Source organism: Heliangelus exortis, chromosome 9, assembly GCF_036169615.1.
Source record: "Heliangelus exortis chromosome 9, bHelExo1.hap1, whole genome shotgun sequence".
Taxonomy (NCBI): domain Eukaryota; kingdom Metazoa; phylum Chordata; class Aves; order Apodiformes; family Trochilidae; genus Heliangelus; species Heliangelus exortis.
In genome coordinates, this window is record NC_092430.1 from 24,695,849 (window position 1) to 24,711,625 (window position 15,777).

A 15,777-nucleotide genomic window follows, 5' to 3' on the forward strand; every position below is an offset into this window, starting at 1 on the left:
CTCCATCCCTAGCAAGAGTAGCCCCAAAACAAGTTAAAAAAAAAACCAAACCAACACTAAAAGCCTCAAAGGAAAATTCAGATAAGGTCATTTGGCATCTTTGCACCTTGCCCACTGACCTCTAATCCACCCAACAAGCACAATGCTCAGTCCAAAGCTCTGGTGAGCATTAAAAGCCTTGGGGACAACTTCATGGCCAACCTACAGGATGTGTTTCTCCTATTTGTAGTCTGCTGTCACCCTAAAAGTCCCTGGGCAATTTCAGGACATAAAGGGTCCCAGGAGAGGTCACCTCTGCTCCTACCCACTCACTTAAAGAGCCATTCCAAGGGGGCTCTCTCCTTAGCAGAACAAAGCATTACATTTCAGCACTAACAGGGAGGGGTTTTTACCTGGAGTCAGCTTTAAAATGATGTTGACATTATAGCCAACACATTATATATCACTATTTTATGTCAGAAGCTATTGGCATAAAAATAAATCAATCTAAATGCAGAGCTCTGGTATTTAAATGAAGCCTGGAAATGCCAGACCTTTCCTTCAATTTTCCCTCAGCTTCTCCTGCGTGTGTATCAATCACTTCTGACAGATTTCATACATGGGGATATCACCTCTACTCTCACTAAAAACTATTTTAAGTGAATTTTATATACAAGGACTGGGAAGGAAAAAAAAAAAAAATCAGCTTTTGGGAGCTATTTTTATAAGTCATACAGTTTCTGGTAGCCTAAGAGTCACAAGTGAGGTTTGTACCATCAGCCTCAAATGCAATGAACGGGTTGCCCAGAGATGGGGTTGGTGCCTTATCCCTGGAAATATTCCAGGTCAGGAATGAACCCCATCAGCAGGGCAGGGCAGTAACCCAGGGTGACACCTGCTGAGTTAAAGCAATGACAAAGCCAAACAAAATTGTGTTAAATCCAGGGGATTGACCCAGAAACACTGACTTGAAGAGTCATGGCCCATGCAAACCCTCCCAGCATTCAGGAGCCCAACTGGGAACACCATGAAGGGGTCTGAAGAGACAATTCCCCAACAGACCCCATCTTCACCAGCAGCTTTAAGCCAAGAAGAGCTAAAATCAGAATATAAATAAAAAAAAAATTTAAAAATCACCTGGAAGACATCCACTGCCTCTGTGAATAAAGCAGAATTTTATAAAGTCTTCCATATTAAGGAAGTAAACCCGTTTTCCATCAGTATTTAGGTGACCTCTGAGATTTTTTTATTTTTTTTTTTCTGCCAATTTGCAGCAGGCAGGAGTGATCCATTTCATCCCAGCTGCTCTGAGGCAGTTATTTCACTCACCTTCATTTGAAGCTGTGTTCAGTCATCATTTCAGCTGGCAAGAGAAATGCAGGATGGTTTCTGAGGTACTGACATTAACAGCTGCTTTCTCTCTCCAGACCAAGCTTTGTAACCATGTAAACAAGTCAATTAATTAAGGCACTACAACAACAGAGAGTTTAATAATTTGAGGGAGCAGGGTGATGTTTGCAGATCCACAGATGCTGTACAACAATACCAGAAAGAATAACATTTGCTTGTTGAGGGGAAACAGAACAGGAATTATTTCCTCCCTGGTTTGCTGGCAGGTCCCACATTTAGCTTGAAGAAAAAAAAAATAAATAAATTTAAGATATTTCAGCCCTAAATTTATGGACACCCTGGGAGAGATGGGCAGGCTTTTTTCTCCAGTGAGGGGATTCAGCTGAAGCCTCCCTAAGGGCACCTTTCCAGCCAGATCAGAACCAGCTCCTCCACAACACACACCCCAAAACCCCCCAGTAACACACCAAAAACCATACTGGTCTCCAACACCAACTCTTCCCAGGCCAGCAGCCCAAGCAGCACGGACCAAACTCCTCCCAAGGAAATGGAGAAGCCCAAAAATTTCCAGCTTGGAAAGGTATTTAAGAGAACCAAGGGTGTTTGGGGGGGGATGTAGCTACCTGGTTGGACCAAGGCAGCAAAAACCTCTCTCCTGCTGCAACCCTCCCAGACTGTACCTGTGGAATGAGCTTGACCAGAAGTGAAATGCCAGAAAACAGGAGGTTGTTTGATGGGAACACCCAAGATCTGATCAGGAAAGGGGTCAGCACCTCTTAAGACCCAAGCCTCACCACACATCTCCATACCAGGAACCTCTGAGCTCACTTTGCCATGAAGGGGACAATTTCTGTTTTCAGCTGCAAAAGTGGAGGAATTTTTTTGTCCCTTTTTCATCCGACCCAGAGGGTTTGTCAGTTCAACAGAAATAAATGACAGCAGCCAGAGCCTGGAAATCAAGAGGTTTTGTGCTGTTACAGAACAGGTTTCTCATGGAGTCACGTCGCAGTGCTGACCTCTAGTGACAGATAAGCCAGGAACGGGAATATTTGTTGGGATAAACCAGATCTCCCCTGTCTCAGAGGAGGCTCAGGGGGCTCAGGATGCTGCCCACAAATCCTCCAGCAGCCCCTGCTGAAACCCCTAGGAAAGAAAAGGAAAAAGGAAGGAAAGGGGAGGAAAGGAAAGGGGAGGAAAGGAAAGGGGAGGAAAGGAAAGGGGAGGAAAGGGGAGGAAAGGGGAGGAAAGGGGAGGAAAGGGGAGGAAAGGGGAGGAAAGGGGAGGAAAGGGGAGGAAAGGGGAGGAAAGGGGAGGAAAGGGGAGGAAAGGGGAGGAAAGGGGAGGAAAGGGGAGGAAAGGGGAGGAAAGGGGAGGAAAGGGGAGGAAAGGGGAGGAAAGGGGAGGAAAGGGGAGGAAAGGGGAGGAAAGGGGAGGAAAGGGGAGGAAAGGGGAGGAAAGGGGAGGAAAGGGGAGGAAAGGGGAGGAAAGGGGAGGAAAGGAAAGGAAAGGAAAGGAAAGGAAAGGAAAGGAAAGGAAAGGAAAGGAAAGGAAAGGAAAGGAAAGGAAAGGAAAGGAAAGGAAAGGAAAGGAAAGGAAAGGAAAGGAAAGGAAAGGAAAGGAAAGGAAAGGAAGGGGAAGGGAGTGACCCTGGGAAGTTACACCATGTGTCTTTAGCACACAGGGTGCAGAGAATTGAGAGATTTAAGTTTTACCAAGACCTGAAGCTCACAGTTCCTGCCCCTGCTGTGCCACACACCAAGTGCTGCCCTCCAGGTAACAGCACAAGAGTTCACTGCAACGGGGCAGAATTCAAGGGGACCAAGAGCAACAGAAGAACAGAATTTCCTCCCTCCCCAAGAGAAAAAAAAATAAATGCATCAACCCATTAAGTGGAGGAACTGGAGACAACTTTGCCTTTGGGTCCTCAAAGAGACCCTGTCAGAAACTCCACGTTTGTCAGGGGAAAGCAGAGGTCGTGCTTGTTTGAAAAATAAAAAATAAAAAGCATCTCTAAGTCCCCACAGCCACAACACATCACTAAACAACCATGTAAGAAAAATACAGGTGCCAGTATCCAGTTAAAGCTTTTATTAAAAAAGACCCAGAATTCACAAGTCTACAAGGAAAAATAAAAGCAACTTGTATCAATCAGCTGACAGGGTCTGGTTCTCCAAGGGAGCACAGAAAGCACCAATAAAAATGATCACAGGTCACTGAGTGCTCCCCTTCAGCAGCAAGCTCAGCACAGTTCACAACCTGCTCCTTTTATCTTCCTAGATTGCTCCTCAGACTACAGAACTATAAAGCAAAACAACCTTGGCTTAGTCTTTCAGGAAGATGATCAGCTCATCTTTCAGGAACATGAAAGAAATCTCCACTGAAATGCATCTTTAAAAAAAAAAAAAACAACACAAACCAAAAAAAAACCCAGCTTTAAGACCATGAGTTCTAGAAGCTCTGGTTAAAATTACTGTAGAAAAAAAAAAAAAGTGTGTTTAGTACTATTTAGTACAATAGTGCATTCAACTCTCTTCATTTTTAATTCCAACCTCTTAAAAATACAGCAATTTTCACATTAATCAGGACTTCCATGAGCTTGGGACCTGGCATTCAGTTCCAGGCCTGTAACACTGAAATTGCATAGTTCCATTTCCTCTGAAATATTTCCTTGGACTAAAAGGTAACCCTTCCCTCATAATTTTTTTTCTATAAGAAAAACAAAATGGGCCATTTCCAACATGGTAACCACGTTGTCCAACTCCAGAGGCCAAATCCCACCTGCACCAGGGCTCAGTTCACAGCTATTTGATTACATTTCAGCACTGGGGACACCAAGTCCTTGCTACTGCCTCAAGCTACTCACTGAGTATTTTAGAGAGGAGGGTGCAGTACACAGCTCCTGAGTCCCACCAAGCAGCCAGATGCTTCTTCATCCACATCTCTGTTATTTACCCCCAGTGCAGAGGGGCAGCTTAAGCCAAGGTACTTTAAAAACAGGGTGCATCACTCTGCTTTTTGCTGTCATCAGTACTGGAAACAAAGTTTAGTGCCCCAGGACCACCTTCAGTGTGTTTCTGCTTTTGCAAGTGGGGGAGGAAGTTATTTCAACACACTCCTGTGAGCCATGGTTGATAAGTAGGAGGAGTAATTATCTGGCAGCTGCAAAAATTAAAAAAAAAAATAAATCATGCATCATAATAAGCCCTCTTCTCAGCTCATTTGGGCCACCAGCCATTGATTCATTTCATTAGATTTTTAATTACTATTTCTGAGTGTATTCTTAGCATTTTAGCAGAGTTTGATTTGCTGGCTACCAAGCAGCCAGGTTCTTACAGTCAACATCTCACTGGTTTATTCCTCATTAGTGAAACCCCTACTTTGTTACTAATACCTGAGCTCCTAGTTTGGAGAGGTATTTATTCCTTAAACTAAAGTCATCAGCTTTGGGCTGTAATTTAGCCAAGTCTTCTTCAGTCTGACGTCTGAGCCTCTCTTGTTCTTCAGCTCTGGAAAAAGAAAATTGGTTTCAGGTATTTGCCCAGAGGAGTGCAAACCCAAGCAACTTCACCCTGGGTATGCAGTTTGATTTTTAAGAACTAGAAAATGCTTGTAATATCACAGCTGAGTACTGGGTATCAAACTAAAAGAGACCAGGAGCTGTGTCTGGATTCCTCTGACTCAACATAAAGAAAGAGAGAGGCTGTTTTCTGCAGTTTCCTTTTATTTACATTGCAAGACTTCAGGAGAAAGAAAAACCTTTTGGTTTCCACAGATTACAGCATGCTCAGTGAGCCTTTGGAACAATCTCGACCATCACTTTATTAAAACAAGCTCTCACTCCTTTAAAATAGAGATTACAATACAAAAATAATCAGTTGTCAAAAATGCAAATAAAAGGCTGCTCAGCAGCCTTCAGAATGAACAGCAGTGTCCTAGAAAGAGCCAGCATTGGGCCAGAGCACTCTCACTCTTTTTCCACCCAAGTTTTAAAGAGGAATTGGACCAAACAAAGCTCTAAACACAGTTTTCTTAAGACAGTGGTGTGCATAAAACAGAGGCAGTAACAGTGACCCATCCCTAAGCTCTGCAAGGCAGGGAGCCTAAATTCAAGACCAGAAACCACCAATATGTGAAGAAACCTCCCCCCAAACCTAGTGCTGCACACAGAGAGACTTCACACTGCTCTGTGTCTTAAGGTGAGGAGGTTTTCCTTGGGTTGCAGAGCACCCTCTCCAAGGACAGAGCTTAAACACAGAGCAAAGCACTCTAAAGCCACTCTGCTCAAACAGAGAGATGAGCTGGCATTGGTTAAAACTGGTTACAAAGCATAAAAATCAGGCATTTCCTGTACAGCTCCCAGCAAGTGAGTTCCTTTTCCAAGGAATTACTGGGCAGAGAGAGCAAACTAAACAACACTACAGTTCTTCAAGTTGCCATGATGCTGATCAAATGCTCCCCACTCCTGGATGAGATTTGCTATTCAAATTTCTTTTCTGAAAAACACATTGGGATAGAAATTACTGACACTAACACAAAGCCATTCCTCACAGTAAGTGCTCAGGTGTTACACACATCTCACAGGGGCCAGGCAGGTTGAAAAGCAGCTCTACTGGGACACAATTTTTGGTTTTGGGTATAAAGTGGGGGGTTTTTGTTGTTTTATTTGTGTTAAAAACCTGCTGTGACCTTTTGGCTCAGGGATGATTCCCATCACAACCAAGTAGTGTGCTCAGGGGTCTGGTTTGAGTTCCTTTGAGCTTTCCTCAGGGCTGGTGTGTAACAAACTCACAAATTTGGACAAGAAACCAAACCACACTAAACTCCCCAGGTCAGCTGGCTAAACCCCCTGGGCAGGTATTCTCAGGTCTTTTTCCAAGACCAGCTGAAGTATCCTCACACCCCAGTGAAAGAAATGACTGCAAACCTCACACTTGTGCATATTTTACCTATTAAAAAGGAAATCATTCCAACAAGGTTACAGGTAAAGGAACTTCAAGCTCTGAAGGGACTCACTGAGTTGTTAGGTGAGAACAGAAAGGAAGAGAGGAAAAACAAATTCAGATCAGAGGAGCAGGACCTCTGATTTCTTAAGACCTATTCTATCCTTAAACAAATTAAACATTTGCTTTAAATGTGTTGGAAAAAATATCAATAAAAAGCCCAAGACTTTATCCCATTGATTTTTGCATTTTTCAAGGCACTCCAGTCCTCAGAGCACTAAGTAGAACCAGGAGCAGGTGACAATATCTGGGTGCTGAGACACTGCTAGGAAGAATCTTCAACAAGGTCACCAGGACAAACTAAGCTGCCCCAAACTCCAAAAGACAGCCTTGACATTCTGTCTGCTTCAAAAAGCAATTTTCCTACACATTTGTGCAGATAATGGAGAAGCTGGAGTGGAAATAGAGGAGCTGAGTAGTCTTTCATCTTGCCTTTAAGATGACACCTCTCTGCCTCTCTTCTCTCTCCCCAGTAGAGGTAATTATTTTGAAAATTACAAGACTAACCCAGTGTTTGTACAGCATTCCATATCCACTGAAAGCCTCACCCCTCGTTTATTATCCTCAGAGAGTAAACAAAAAAAGAAGTAAACTTTCTGCTGTGCAGAGGGGTAAAACAACACACTTAAAAAACCAAGAGTATCCAATTCCAGCTGTTAGGGACCTTTAACATCTCCCCAGTGTTTTGCCAAGACCAAGGAAGTGGATTTTTTAGGTTACTTTCCTTATTTTCTGTAGAGAGGAAACCAGCACATACAAATCTCCCACAGAATGAAATACACTTAATTGGATGAACTGCCAAAATTTGCTTATTTCAATAATTTCTGCCCCCAGCCCACCCCATTTCCTTCTAAAGGGAGTGGACTCCACTTTACTGAAACACCTCATCCCATTTCCCTCCTAAAACCAGAAACTTTTCACTGCAGTCAGTAAGATTTATGACCCCAAACTGGGTTTCAGATCAGAGCTGCAGTTGAGGCTCAAGCCCCAGCTTCCAGAGCCAAGCTGAACACTTCCAAACAGGAGAGCAGGAGGAGGAAGCTGGAATTGAAGGGGAAATGACTGGGGTGTAGTTTCTTCTGGAGAGAGATCTGGTTTTTAATGACACTTAAAACCCCACAGGTAATGCCTGTTGCTGACTGGGTCAGGTACACACCACATAAATGAAGCACATTGTGAGGCAAGTGATCCAGTATTTTTTAAACACACTTTGGTTCCACTCAGTTGGAACCAAAATAAAGGAAAAGAGGGAGGAAGAGTGCCAGAAAAGAGGAGCTGGTTATTTGCTGCTTCCTCTCATTACTCATTCATAGAAGGCAGGAGCAGGAAACTCTACCACTAAGTGTTAATTAAGCCAGAAAATAACACTCAGGACAAATGGCAGAGCTGCAAAAGGCACTGAGTTCAGACAGAAATCCCCTTCACTACTTCAGCTCAACCATTTAAGGACACTGCTCTTCATACTTACTCAGTTGCAGCTACTTTTTGCAGTTTTTTCCTTTTCTTTGCAGACCAGTTGAGATCCCCCCCTGCAACAGAACATACACTTTGAAGCACATTATTATTTTTCTAATGACTGCACCTTTGATTGACACCTCACTACAGGAGTTCCCAGAGCACTTGATAAAAGAAATCAGTGGGATAATCTTACAGAAGTAGGAACCAAGGGAGGGAGGATGAGAAATGTGCTCCCAATCATCCCAGCAACCAAAATCAGGACCCAAACTGAGCTCAAATCTGACTCAGGTTTTTCCTAACAATGAAGTTTCCCCACAACCTGCCATAATACCCTAAAAAGTGGAAGCAAGGTTGAAAGAAACAAAATAATATCCCTTCCACATCCTTCACTAGTTACTGCTTAAAAAAAAGTTGAGAAAAACCACTGCTACTTGAAGGAATGTCCACAGAATTAAGTATTTATATTTGTAGGTACATGTACAGCCAGGTTTGTTATGAAGTTCAGAAAAAGCTGCAGAATTTCCTCCACATTTGTTCAAGTCAGCTGGAGGGACAGGCAGCAGCTGGGAACACTTACCTCTGAGGTGGTTCACAAAGTACAGCATGACTACAGCTACTAGTGACACTAAAAAGAAAAAAAAAAAATCAAATAAATAAATATACAATGAGAGAAGAACAGATTTAAGACAGGAACAAGCAACAGCTTAAGATCTTTTTTCCCTACTGGTTGTAATTGAGGGGAGATTTTTGACAGCAGCATCTATCAATTGCTTCTAAAAATCTCACTCTGCCCTAAGTAGCATGGCAACTCTGAAAAGGTTATTTTAGATTTAGGTTTATTAATAAACAGCCCTCAAAAGAAGCCTTTAAGAGTATCAGTCAACTACTCACTCTTTTACTCACTCTTTTTTTTTTTTTTTCTCTCCAAACACTGACACTGCTTTCACTAAAGCACTTCTAGAAAACCACAACACTCTTCATTAGGTCTGAGTTACTTTCAACACTGACCCAAGTTGAAATCTCTCCCTAACTGTAAAAAAGGAGTAAGGGAATATTAAGAATAAACCCTTGAAGCCTCTCTCTGACTGTAAGAAAGGAGTTATTACTGCTTTACAGGAAATATCAAGAATAAACCCTAACCAAGCTTCCTGAATGTACAAAAGTCATTTTCAATGCTTTTAATACTTACAGCAAACACAAGCAGAGAAGAAGACTTCCAGAAACAAGTATCCTCTTGTGTCCAGAATCATCCCAGCTGCTATAGCAATAACTGCCAGACCCAGATTCTGGATAGACTGCATACTAACACAGAAACACAGGATTACCACGGGGCAGGAATTTATTTTTCAAGAAAACAACATCAGCAGCCCTGAACAACCAAGGAGGTTTAACTTCTCCCTTTCTGTTGTGCCATCTGACCCCTCCAGAGACACCTCCTGAACCTGCAGGAGACTTCCTGCTGGGCTGAATTTGGAGGAATTAAGTGTCATTAATGTGTCAGAACTGCCTGAGCATCAAGGCAGAGCAGAGCAGCAGAGCCTGAGGTACTTACAAGCCATAAGCAGTTCCCAGCTGGTGCTCTGGAACAACAAAGGCAACCATGGGCCAGAGGGCACAGGCAAGCAGGGAGTAGGCCACTCCTAGCAAACACTGGGGAAATAAAGAACAAGAGATGCCACGTGCTGTAAAGTTCTAATAAACTAAAACATCTGACCTGCTGGAGAGCAGTGTAGGTGAAAGAGACCTGGGGGTCCTGGTAGACAAGAAGATGCCCATGAGCCAGCAATGTGCCCTTGTGGCCAAGAAGGCCAATGGCATCCTGGGGTGCATTAGAAAGGGGGTGGTTAGTAGGTCAAGAGAGGTTCTCCTCCCCCTCTATTCTGCATTGGTGAGGCCACACCTGGAGTATTGTGTCCAGTTCTGGGCCCCTCAGTTCAAGAAGGACAGGGAAGTGCTTGAAAGAGTCCAGTGCAGAGCTACTGAGATGATTAAGGGAGTGGAACATCTCCCTTATGAGGAAAGGCTGAGGGAGCTGGGTCTCTTTAGTTTGGAGAAAAGGAGACTGAGGGGTGACCTCATCAATGTTTTCAAATATGTAAGGGGTGAGTGTCAGGGAGATGGAGTTAGGCTTTTCTCAGTGGTGACCAGTGATAGGACAAGGGGTAATGGGTGTAAATTGGAGCATAGGAGGTTCAAGTTGAATATCAGAAAGAATTTTTTTACTGTAAGGGTGACAGAGCCCTGGAACAGGCTGCCCAGGGGGGTTGTGGAGTCTCCTTCACTGGACACATTCAAAACCCTCCTGGACACGTTCCTAGGGGATGGACTCTAGGGGGCCCTGCTCTGGCAGGGGGGGTTGGACTAGATGATCTTTCCAGGTCCCTTCCAACCCCTAGGATTCTATGATTCTATGACATCCTTTTTCCCCACTCACAGAAGAGAAAAAGAAGAGCCCAAGTAACACCCTGTGCAATACTGCTCTAAATATCCACATTTAATAAGAGAGAGAACTACTGCCAGGACTGAACCTGAGTTCCAAAGCAATTTCTCAGCAAATCTGAAAAAAAAAAAAAATCTGAAAAACAAAAAAAGATTTTTCTTGAGGTTTACCACTACCCAATGGTGCATGTGAGATGGTTTTAAGCTTCAGAACTAACCCAAAAGAACAAGTTTTAGGAGAAAAAAACTAGCACAGCAATCTGGTGATTAGCAGGTAGTGAGGAATGTCCATGAAGCATGAGAGGAGAGTTTTACAACAAAACACCACCAAACCACTGAGAGGAATTGAAACCTTCTCTGCAGGGAGAAGGAAAACTCCCAACTCCACACAATTCAGAAATTCCCATTTCTCATTGCATCATATTTAGCTGTAAGTCTCAGAGAATTGGTTACCATTGCTATCCAGGGGTTCCAGAAGGTAAAAGCCAACATAACATGAGCAGCAAGGGTAGTTACTACAGCACACAAAACCCAGATGATATTCTTTCCAAGTTTATCCACCAGGAGCCCAAAGACTGGGGACATGGGTGCTGAGATGATATACACAATGCTACAAAAGAATAAAAATAAAAATAAGAGAACTGGAGAGCAGCCAACCATGGGCAGCCTTAGGTGGTGTCTGCAGACAACACCCCAGATGCCCTTCTCACCTGTGAGGCTGTAAGAAAAAACACACAGAAAAAAAAAAAAACCAAACATAAAACAGACTCCAGAGGTCAAAATGCCCAAAAAGTCTGAAAACATGGAAAGACTCAACATGCAAGGAAATCCTGGCATACTTGGAGCTCTTGGAATCATATCCCAGAAAGTATGGTGGTGAGGTTGGGGGGTTTTGGGTTTTTACCACATCATAAATTCATCTTCAAACTCAGAAAATGAAGTTCATTATTCTTGCTATCAATCTGCTTCTCTCACTCAGAAGGAAATCAAATCCCAAAATAATGCTCTACAGACAGAGTTTTTCCTTCCCAATTCCTCAATTTTTATTTAAACATAAACCCACACTTCCCAATTATTCCCTGGGCCAGGTGAAGTCTATCTACTCACTTAAAGTCACCACCTGCAACAGCAGAACCCAAATCTCCTCCCAGCTGGGGACAGCCCAAAGACACACACACACACCCCTTGAGCACAGCAGGAGCTCATTAACTTACTCATTAAATCAACCCCAACACACCTGTTAATTGCACTTGCTTCTTGAGATGAGAATTTAAACTTCTCAATAAAGAAAACCCTAAAGAAAAACAAAACAGATTTAGAAAAATGCACACTGGTTGGACGTGGGAGAAAAATTAAGCTAAAGACACAAGAACCCAGGAAATTTTTTCAATATTTCCCTCTGTGTGGCTCTGACACCAACATCCCAGTGTGCAGCCTCAGCTACAAGGCACTTAGGAGGTGGTTATCAGATTCTACACCATTTTGTCTCAGGATTATTCAGATTATAGTCCAAAACCTAATAATGAGACAGCAGCAACAAGCATTCTGTTGGAGACCAAAGTGAGAGGTTTTGGAATACAAGGAAAAAAACCAGGCACCTCCACTGCTGACTCAGCACTCTCCAACTCACCCCAGGTTTTTCCACCTCACTCAACATAAAACCTGCACTGAGCTCAAGAAATCTGTTTAAAACTCCAAGTACACTCAAAACACCTTTGAGCTCTGAGATCAAGTCATGTGGCTCAAAAGGGAAACCCCATAAGAATGCTTCAGCTCTGCATGATGGCTCAGTGCTGAGCAAAATCTGTACAGAACACAAAATTTGTACCAAGTTTTAATCAGAAATGGAGCATGGATTATGCTTTTGAGTTCTGACAGCTCAGCCAAGCTGAGTATTTCCCACAAAGCTGAGCAGAATAAGGAAACTGTGAGGTGTTTTAATTTGTATCTCCAGAGAAGAGGTGACAAACCCACAGCACAGACTTGCTGGGAGACCCAGTGGCCCTGTGGCCACCTGGAATTCTTGAATATTAGCCTGCACTTCTCCCTTTGTAAGCAGGGAATGAAAACCCTGTCCTGATTCCACACCAGTGAGAGGCACTTACTTTCCAAGCCCAATGAAAGGAAAAACAGCTCCATAGTAACAGACACAGATGACAAAGATCAGCCACAAGGACAAGGAGAAATCCTTCACATCTGTGAGCTTAATCACTTCACCTGGAGGGGGGCAAGAGACAAGAGAGTTTCAGCCTGAAATTCATCCCCACTGCACAGACACTCAGGTGATGAGAGCTCTGTCTGCTCTCCTGTTTGAGCTTTACACAGGGAGAGGCAGTGAGGAACAGCCAAGCCCTAAATCAACAGTGCCAGAGCCAAGAGACAACTGTGTCCCCCACATTATGGACAGACAAGTCCTCTGGAACCAAAGCCTCTGGAAGTTTTGTTTACCAGGGTTTCAAGGGAATGTGTAATCAGCTGGAAAAATTCATGCCTCAAACCTCACACTATTTGTTCTTGCTTGGGCCTCAAATCTGGTTCATTTCTAATCAGCCTGAATCCTCCCACACTGAGGACTCAGATCTAGTCTGGGGTCTCAAATCTGGTTAATTTCTAATTAGCCTGACTTCTCCCACACTGAGGACTCAGATCTAGTCTGGGGTCTCAAATCTATTAATTTCTAATTATTCTGACTTCTCCCACCCTGAGGACTCAGATCTAGTCTGGGGTCTCAAATCTGGTTAATTTCTAATTATTCTGACTTCTCCCACACTGAGGACTCAGATCTAGTCTGGGGTCTCAAATCTATTAATTTCTAATTATTCTGACTTCTCCCACCCTGAGAACTCAAATCAAGTTTGGGGTCTCAAATCTGGTTAATTTCTAATTATTCTGACTTCTCCCACACTGAGGACTCAGATCTAGTCTGGGGTCTCAAATCTGGTTGATTTCTAATTATTCTGACTTCTCCCACACTGAGGACTCAGATCTTGTCTGGGGTCTCAAATCTGGTTCATTTCTAATCAGCCTGAATCCTCCCACACTGAGGACTCAGATCTAGTCTGGGGTCTCAAATCTATTAATTTCTAATTAGCCTGAATCCCCCCACACTTGAGGACTCACCACACTCTGCCTGAGAAGAGCTGCAGGGTTTTGTACACTCAGTAAAGGAAATCAGAGCAATTCCACACAACCAAGCACCAGTGGCACACCCCAAATTAATTTGGGCTGGGAGGCTTTGTTTATAAAGTTGGTGATGGTGCATCTGACTGTGAAATGGGGGTTGAAAGTGTAAGACTTGCTGCTGATATCAAAATTAACTAAAATTATGATTAAAGGCATTCCTGTGAAAAAGATGTCAAGCAGCAGCCACTAGAATTGCAAACCTGCACAGAGCAGAACCATGGAGTCAGGAAGGCTGGAAAAGCCCTTCAAGATAATTCAAGCCCAACCATAATCCAACCACAAGTGGGAGGCTCTGTTCCCACCACTCACCTGTTTTCCCTTGCTCTTTACAAAGGAGTTTCTCTGCTCTCCTGTCCAGGTAAGCAAGGATTGCTGCACAGGCCAGGGAGAAGAGGCAGGTCACACCACCTGCAAGAAGGCAGGGACACAGCTCCAGTCAGTCCTGGCAGCTTGGACACTGACAAATCCTCACTGTTATTCCCACTTCCCTTCCAGAGGGAAGGGAGAGAGACTTTCAGGTGGGAAAAGCTCAGCAGGGAGATTTAATGGGACTCAACAGCTCCAGGAGTGAGGTGTAAATCCTGAAGCCTGCCACAGGAGACACCTCCCTTGATCTGGAGTACATTTATTTTATTAAAACATGAGCAGCACTCCCACTCAGCACAGCCAAGCTCCTCATCTGGAATACAGAAACAAAAGCCCCAGCCCTCTGATCAACACCAAGGCCTTAAAATTCCTGAAGGGCAGGAAGACAGCAGCTGAAATTTCATTTTTACTTCTTGCTGGCAAGCTGGGCCATCCTGAGAGCCCTCAGAGTATTTTTTTCAAGCCTGCCCTTTACTCAGAGGGTGTTAAATGCTTCATCTCTGTCAGATACAAACTCCAGTGGGGCAACCACAAAAAAAAAAAAATAAATCACACAGCATTTTATCAGCTGCAGCAATCACACTGCACAAGAACACTCCAGACTGAGGCTTGTCCTAGTGCCACATTTATTTGTCCTTGTAAGAAATCACCCAGGCCAGCTGCTCATATTCAGAAGCCCCAAATAACAAGAATAACAATTCCAAATATTACTGACCTATCATGAGGGTTAACCCCAGAGTGCTGGGACCAGTGTACCCCAGGAGATCCTGGATTCTGGAGTAAATCCATCCCATAATGTTCATGTTCACTGTGCTCCCCTAGGCAGAAGAGGCTCAGGTGAAGAGCAATGCAATTCCCAGTTCCCCAGATTCCAAAGCAGGGTGCTAATGGAGCAGTGCTCAAAACAAGGAGGGGAGATGCCACACAGGGAATATCAACACTGATAAAACTCTGCCCTTGCTGCTTGGGTGTGTCACAAATTAACCACTGCAAGAATAATAACAACAGAGCCACACCTCAGCAGTGCTTTGATGGATAAATAAATAAAAATGCCAGAAAATCCCCATCACACCCTGCACGAGCTCAGCCCAGGCAAGCAGGACTCCCACCTGAGAGGAAAAAGCACATTTTCCCCCCTTTTCTGTCCCTCAAGAAAGGATCCCTGGCTGCAATCCAAGTTAACAACACCCTGAACATCCCCCCAGCTGCCACCACCTAACCCTGTTACCCAGGGACACCCCTGCAGTGGTCCCCAGCACCCTCAGTGCTTCCCCCAAACCCAAATGACACCACAGCTCCTACCAGAACCAGCCCAAACACACCCTACAGCAGCAGGGGAGGATGGGAGGCCTTCAAGCAGCCTTTTATGAGACCCCAGGAATCAATGAATCAGGTGAAATGCAGCACTGTGGCTGTGCCACCCACTAAACTGCACTGCCACCACCACCAGGCTCCTGCAGAAGGCTGACAGGTCCTAAGAAATCCCATTAAAACCCCCTTCCTTTGTCTGCTCACCACAAATTCTTGGGATTTTACATTTCAAGGCCTTCAGCAGCCTTTTATGAGACCCCAGGAATCAATTAATCAGGTGAAATGCAGCACTGTGGCTGTGCCACCCAGTAACCTGCACTGCCACCACCACCAGGCTCCTGCAGAAGGCTGACAGGTCCTAAGAAACCCCATGAAACCCTTTCCTTGTGCATCCTTTGTGTTTCACCACAAATTCTGGACATTTTACATTTAAATTTCACACCTATTTCTTACTGAAAGACCCTGGGGAGCACCAGAAATGCCACAAGCCCCTGCCAGGACAAGCAGCAGGCTCTGAACCCACACAGGGTTTTTTTATTTAATTTTTTTTCTACTTTTTTTATTTTTACTTACAATTCTGGCCATGCTCAGCTGCAACCCAAACACAAGGTTTAACTCCTTGCCTTTAAACCAGCTGACTGCATAAGTGTTCTGTGCCACTGCTAAGGACTCTCCCCCTGTGCTGAAAAAG

At 44.0% G+C, this 15,777-nt stretch overlaps 1 protein-coding gene across 1 annotated transcript; it reads right to left on the reverse strand.

The window, feature by feature from the left end:
- Positions 1–3,404: 3,404 nt before the first annotated feature.
- On the reverse strand, positions 3,405–15,777 carry LOC139800088 (lysosomal dipeptide transporter MFSD1-like). Its single transcript, XM_071752802.1, has 12 exons — positions 15,660–15,777; positions 14,491–14,593; positions 13,719–13,817; positions 12,332–12,443; positions 11,464–11,520; positions 10,680–10,836; positions 9,340–9,437; positions 8,977–9,089; positions 8,365–8,412; positions 7,798–7,858; positions 4,721–4,835; positions 3,405–4,488 (listed from the first exon to the last, which is right to left on the reverse strand). Exons 1-12 carry the CDS (start codon positions 15,669–15,671, stop codon positions 4,429–4,431), a joined length of 1,035 nt encoding a protein of 344 aa, XP_071608903.1. The 5' UTR covers positions 15,672–15,777; the 3' UTR covers positions 3,405–4,428.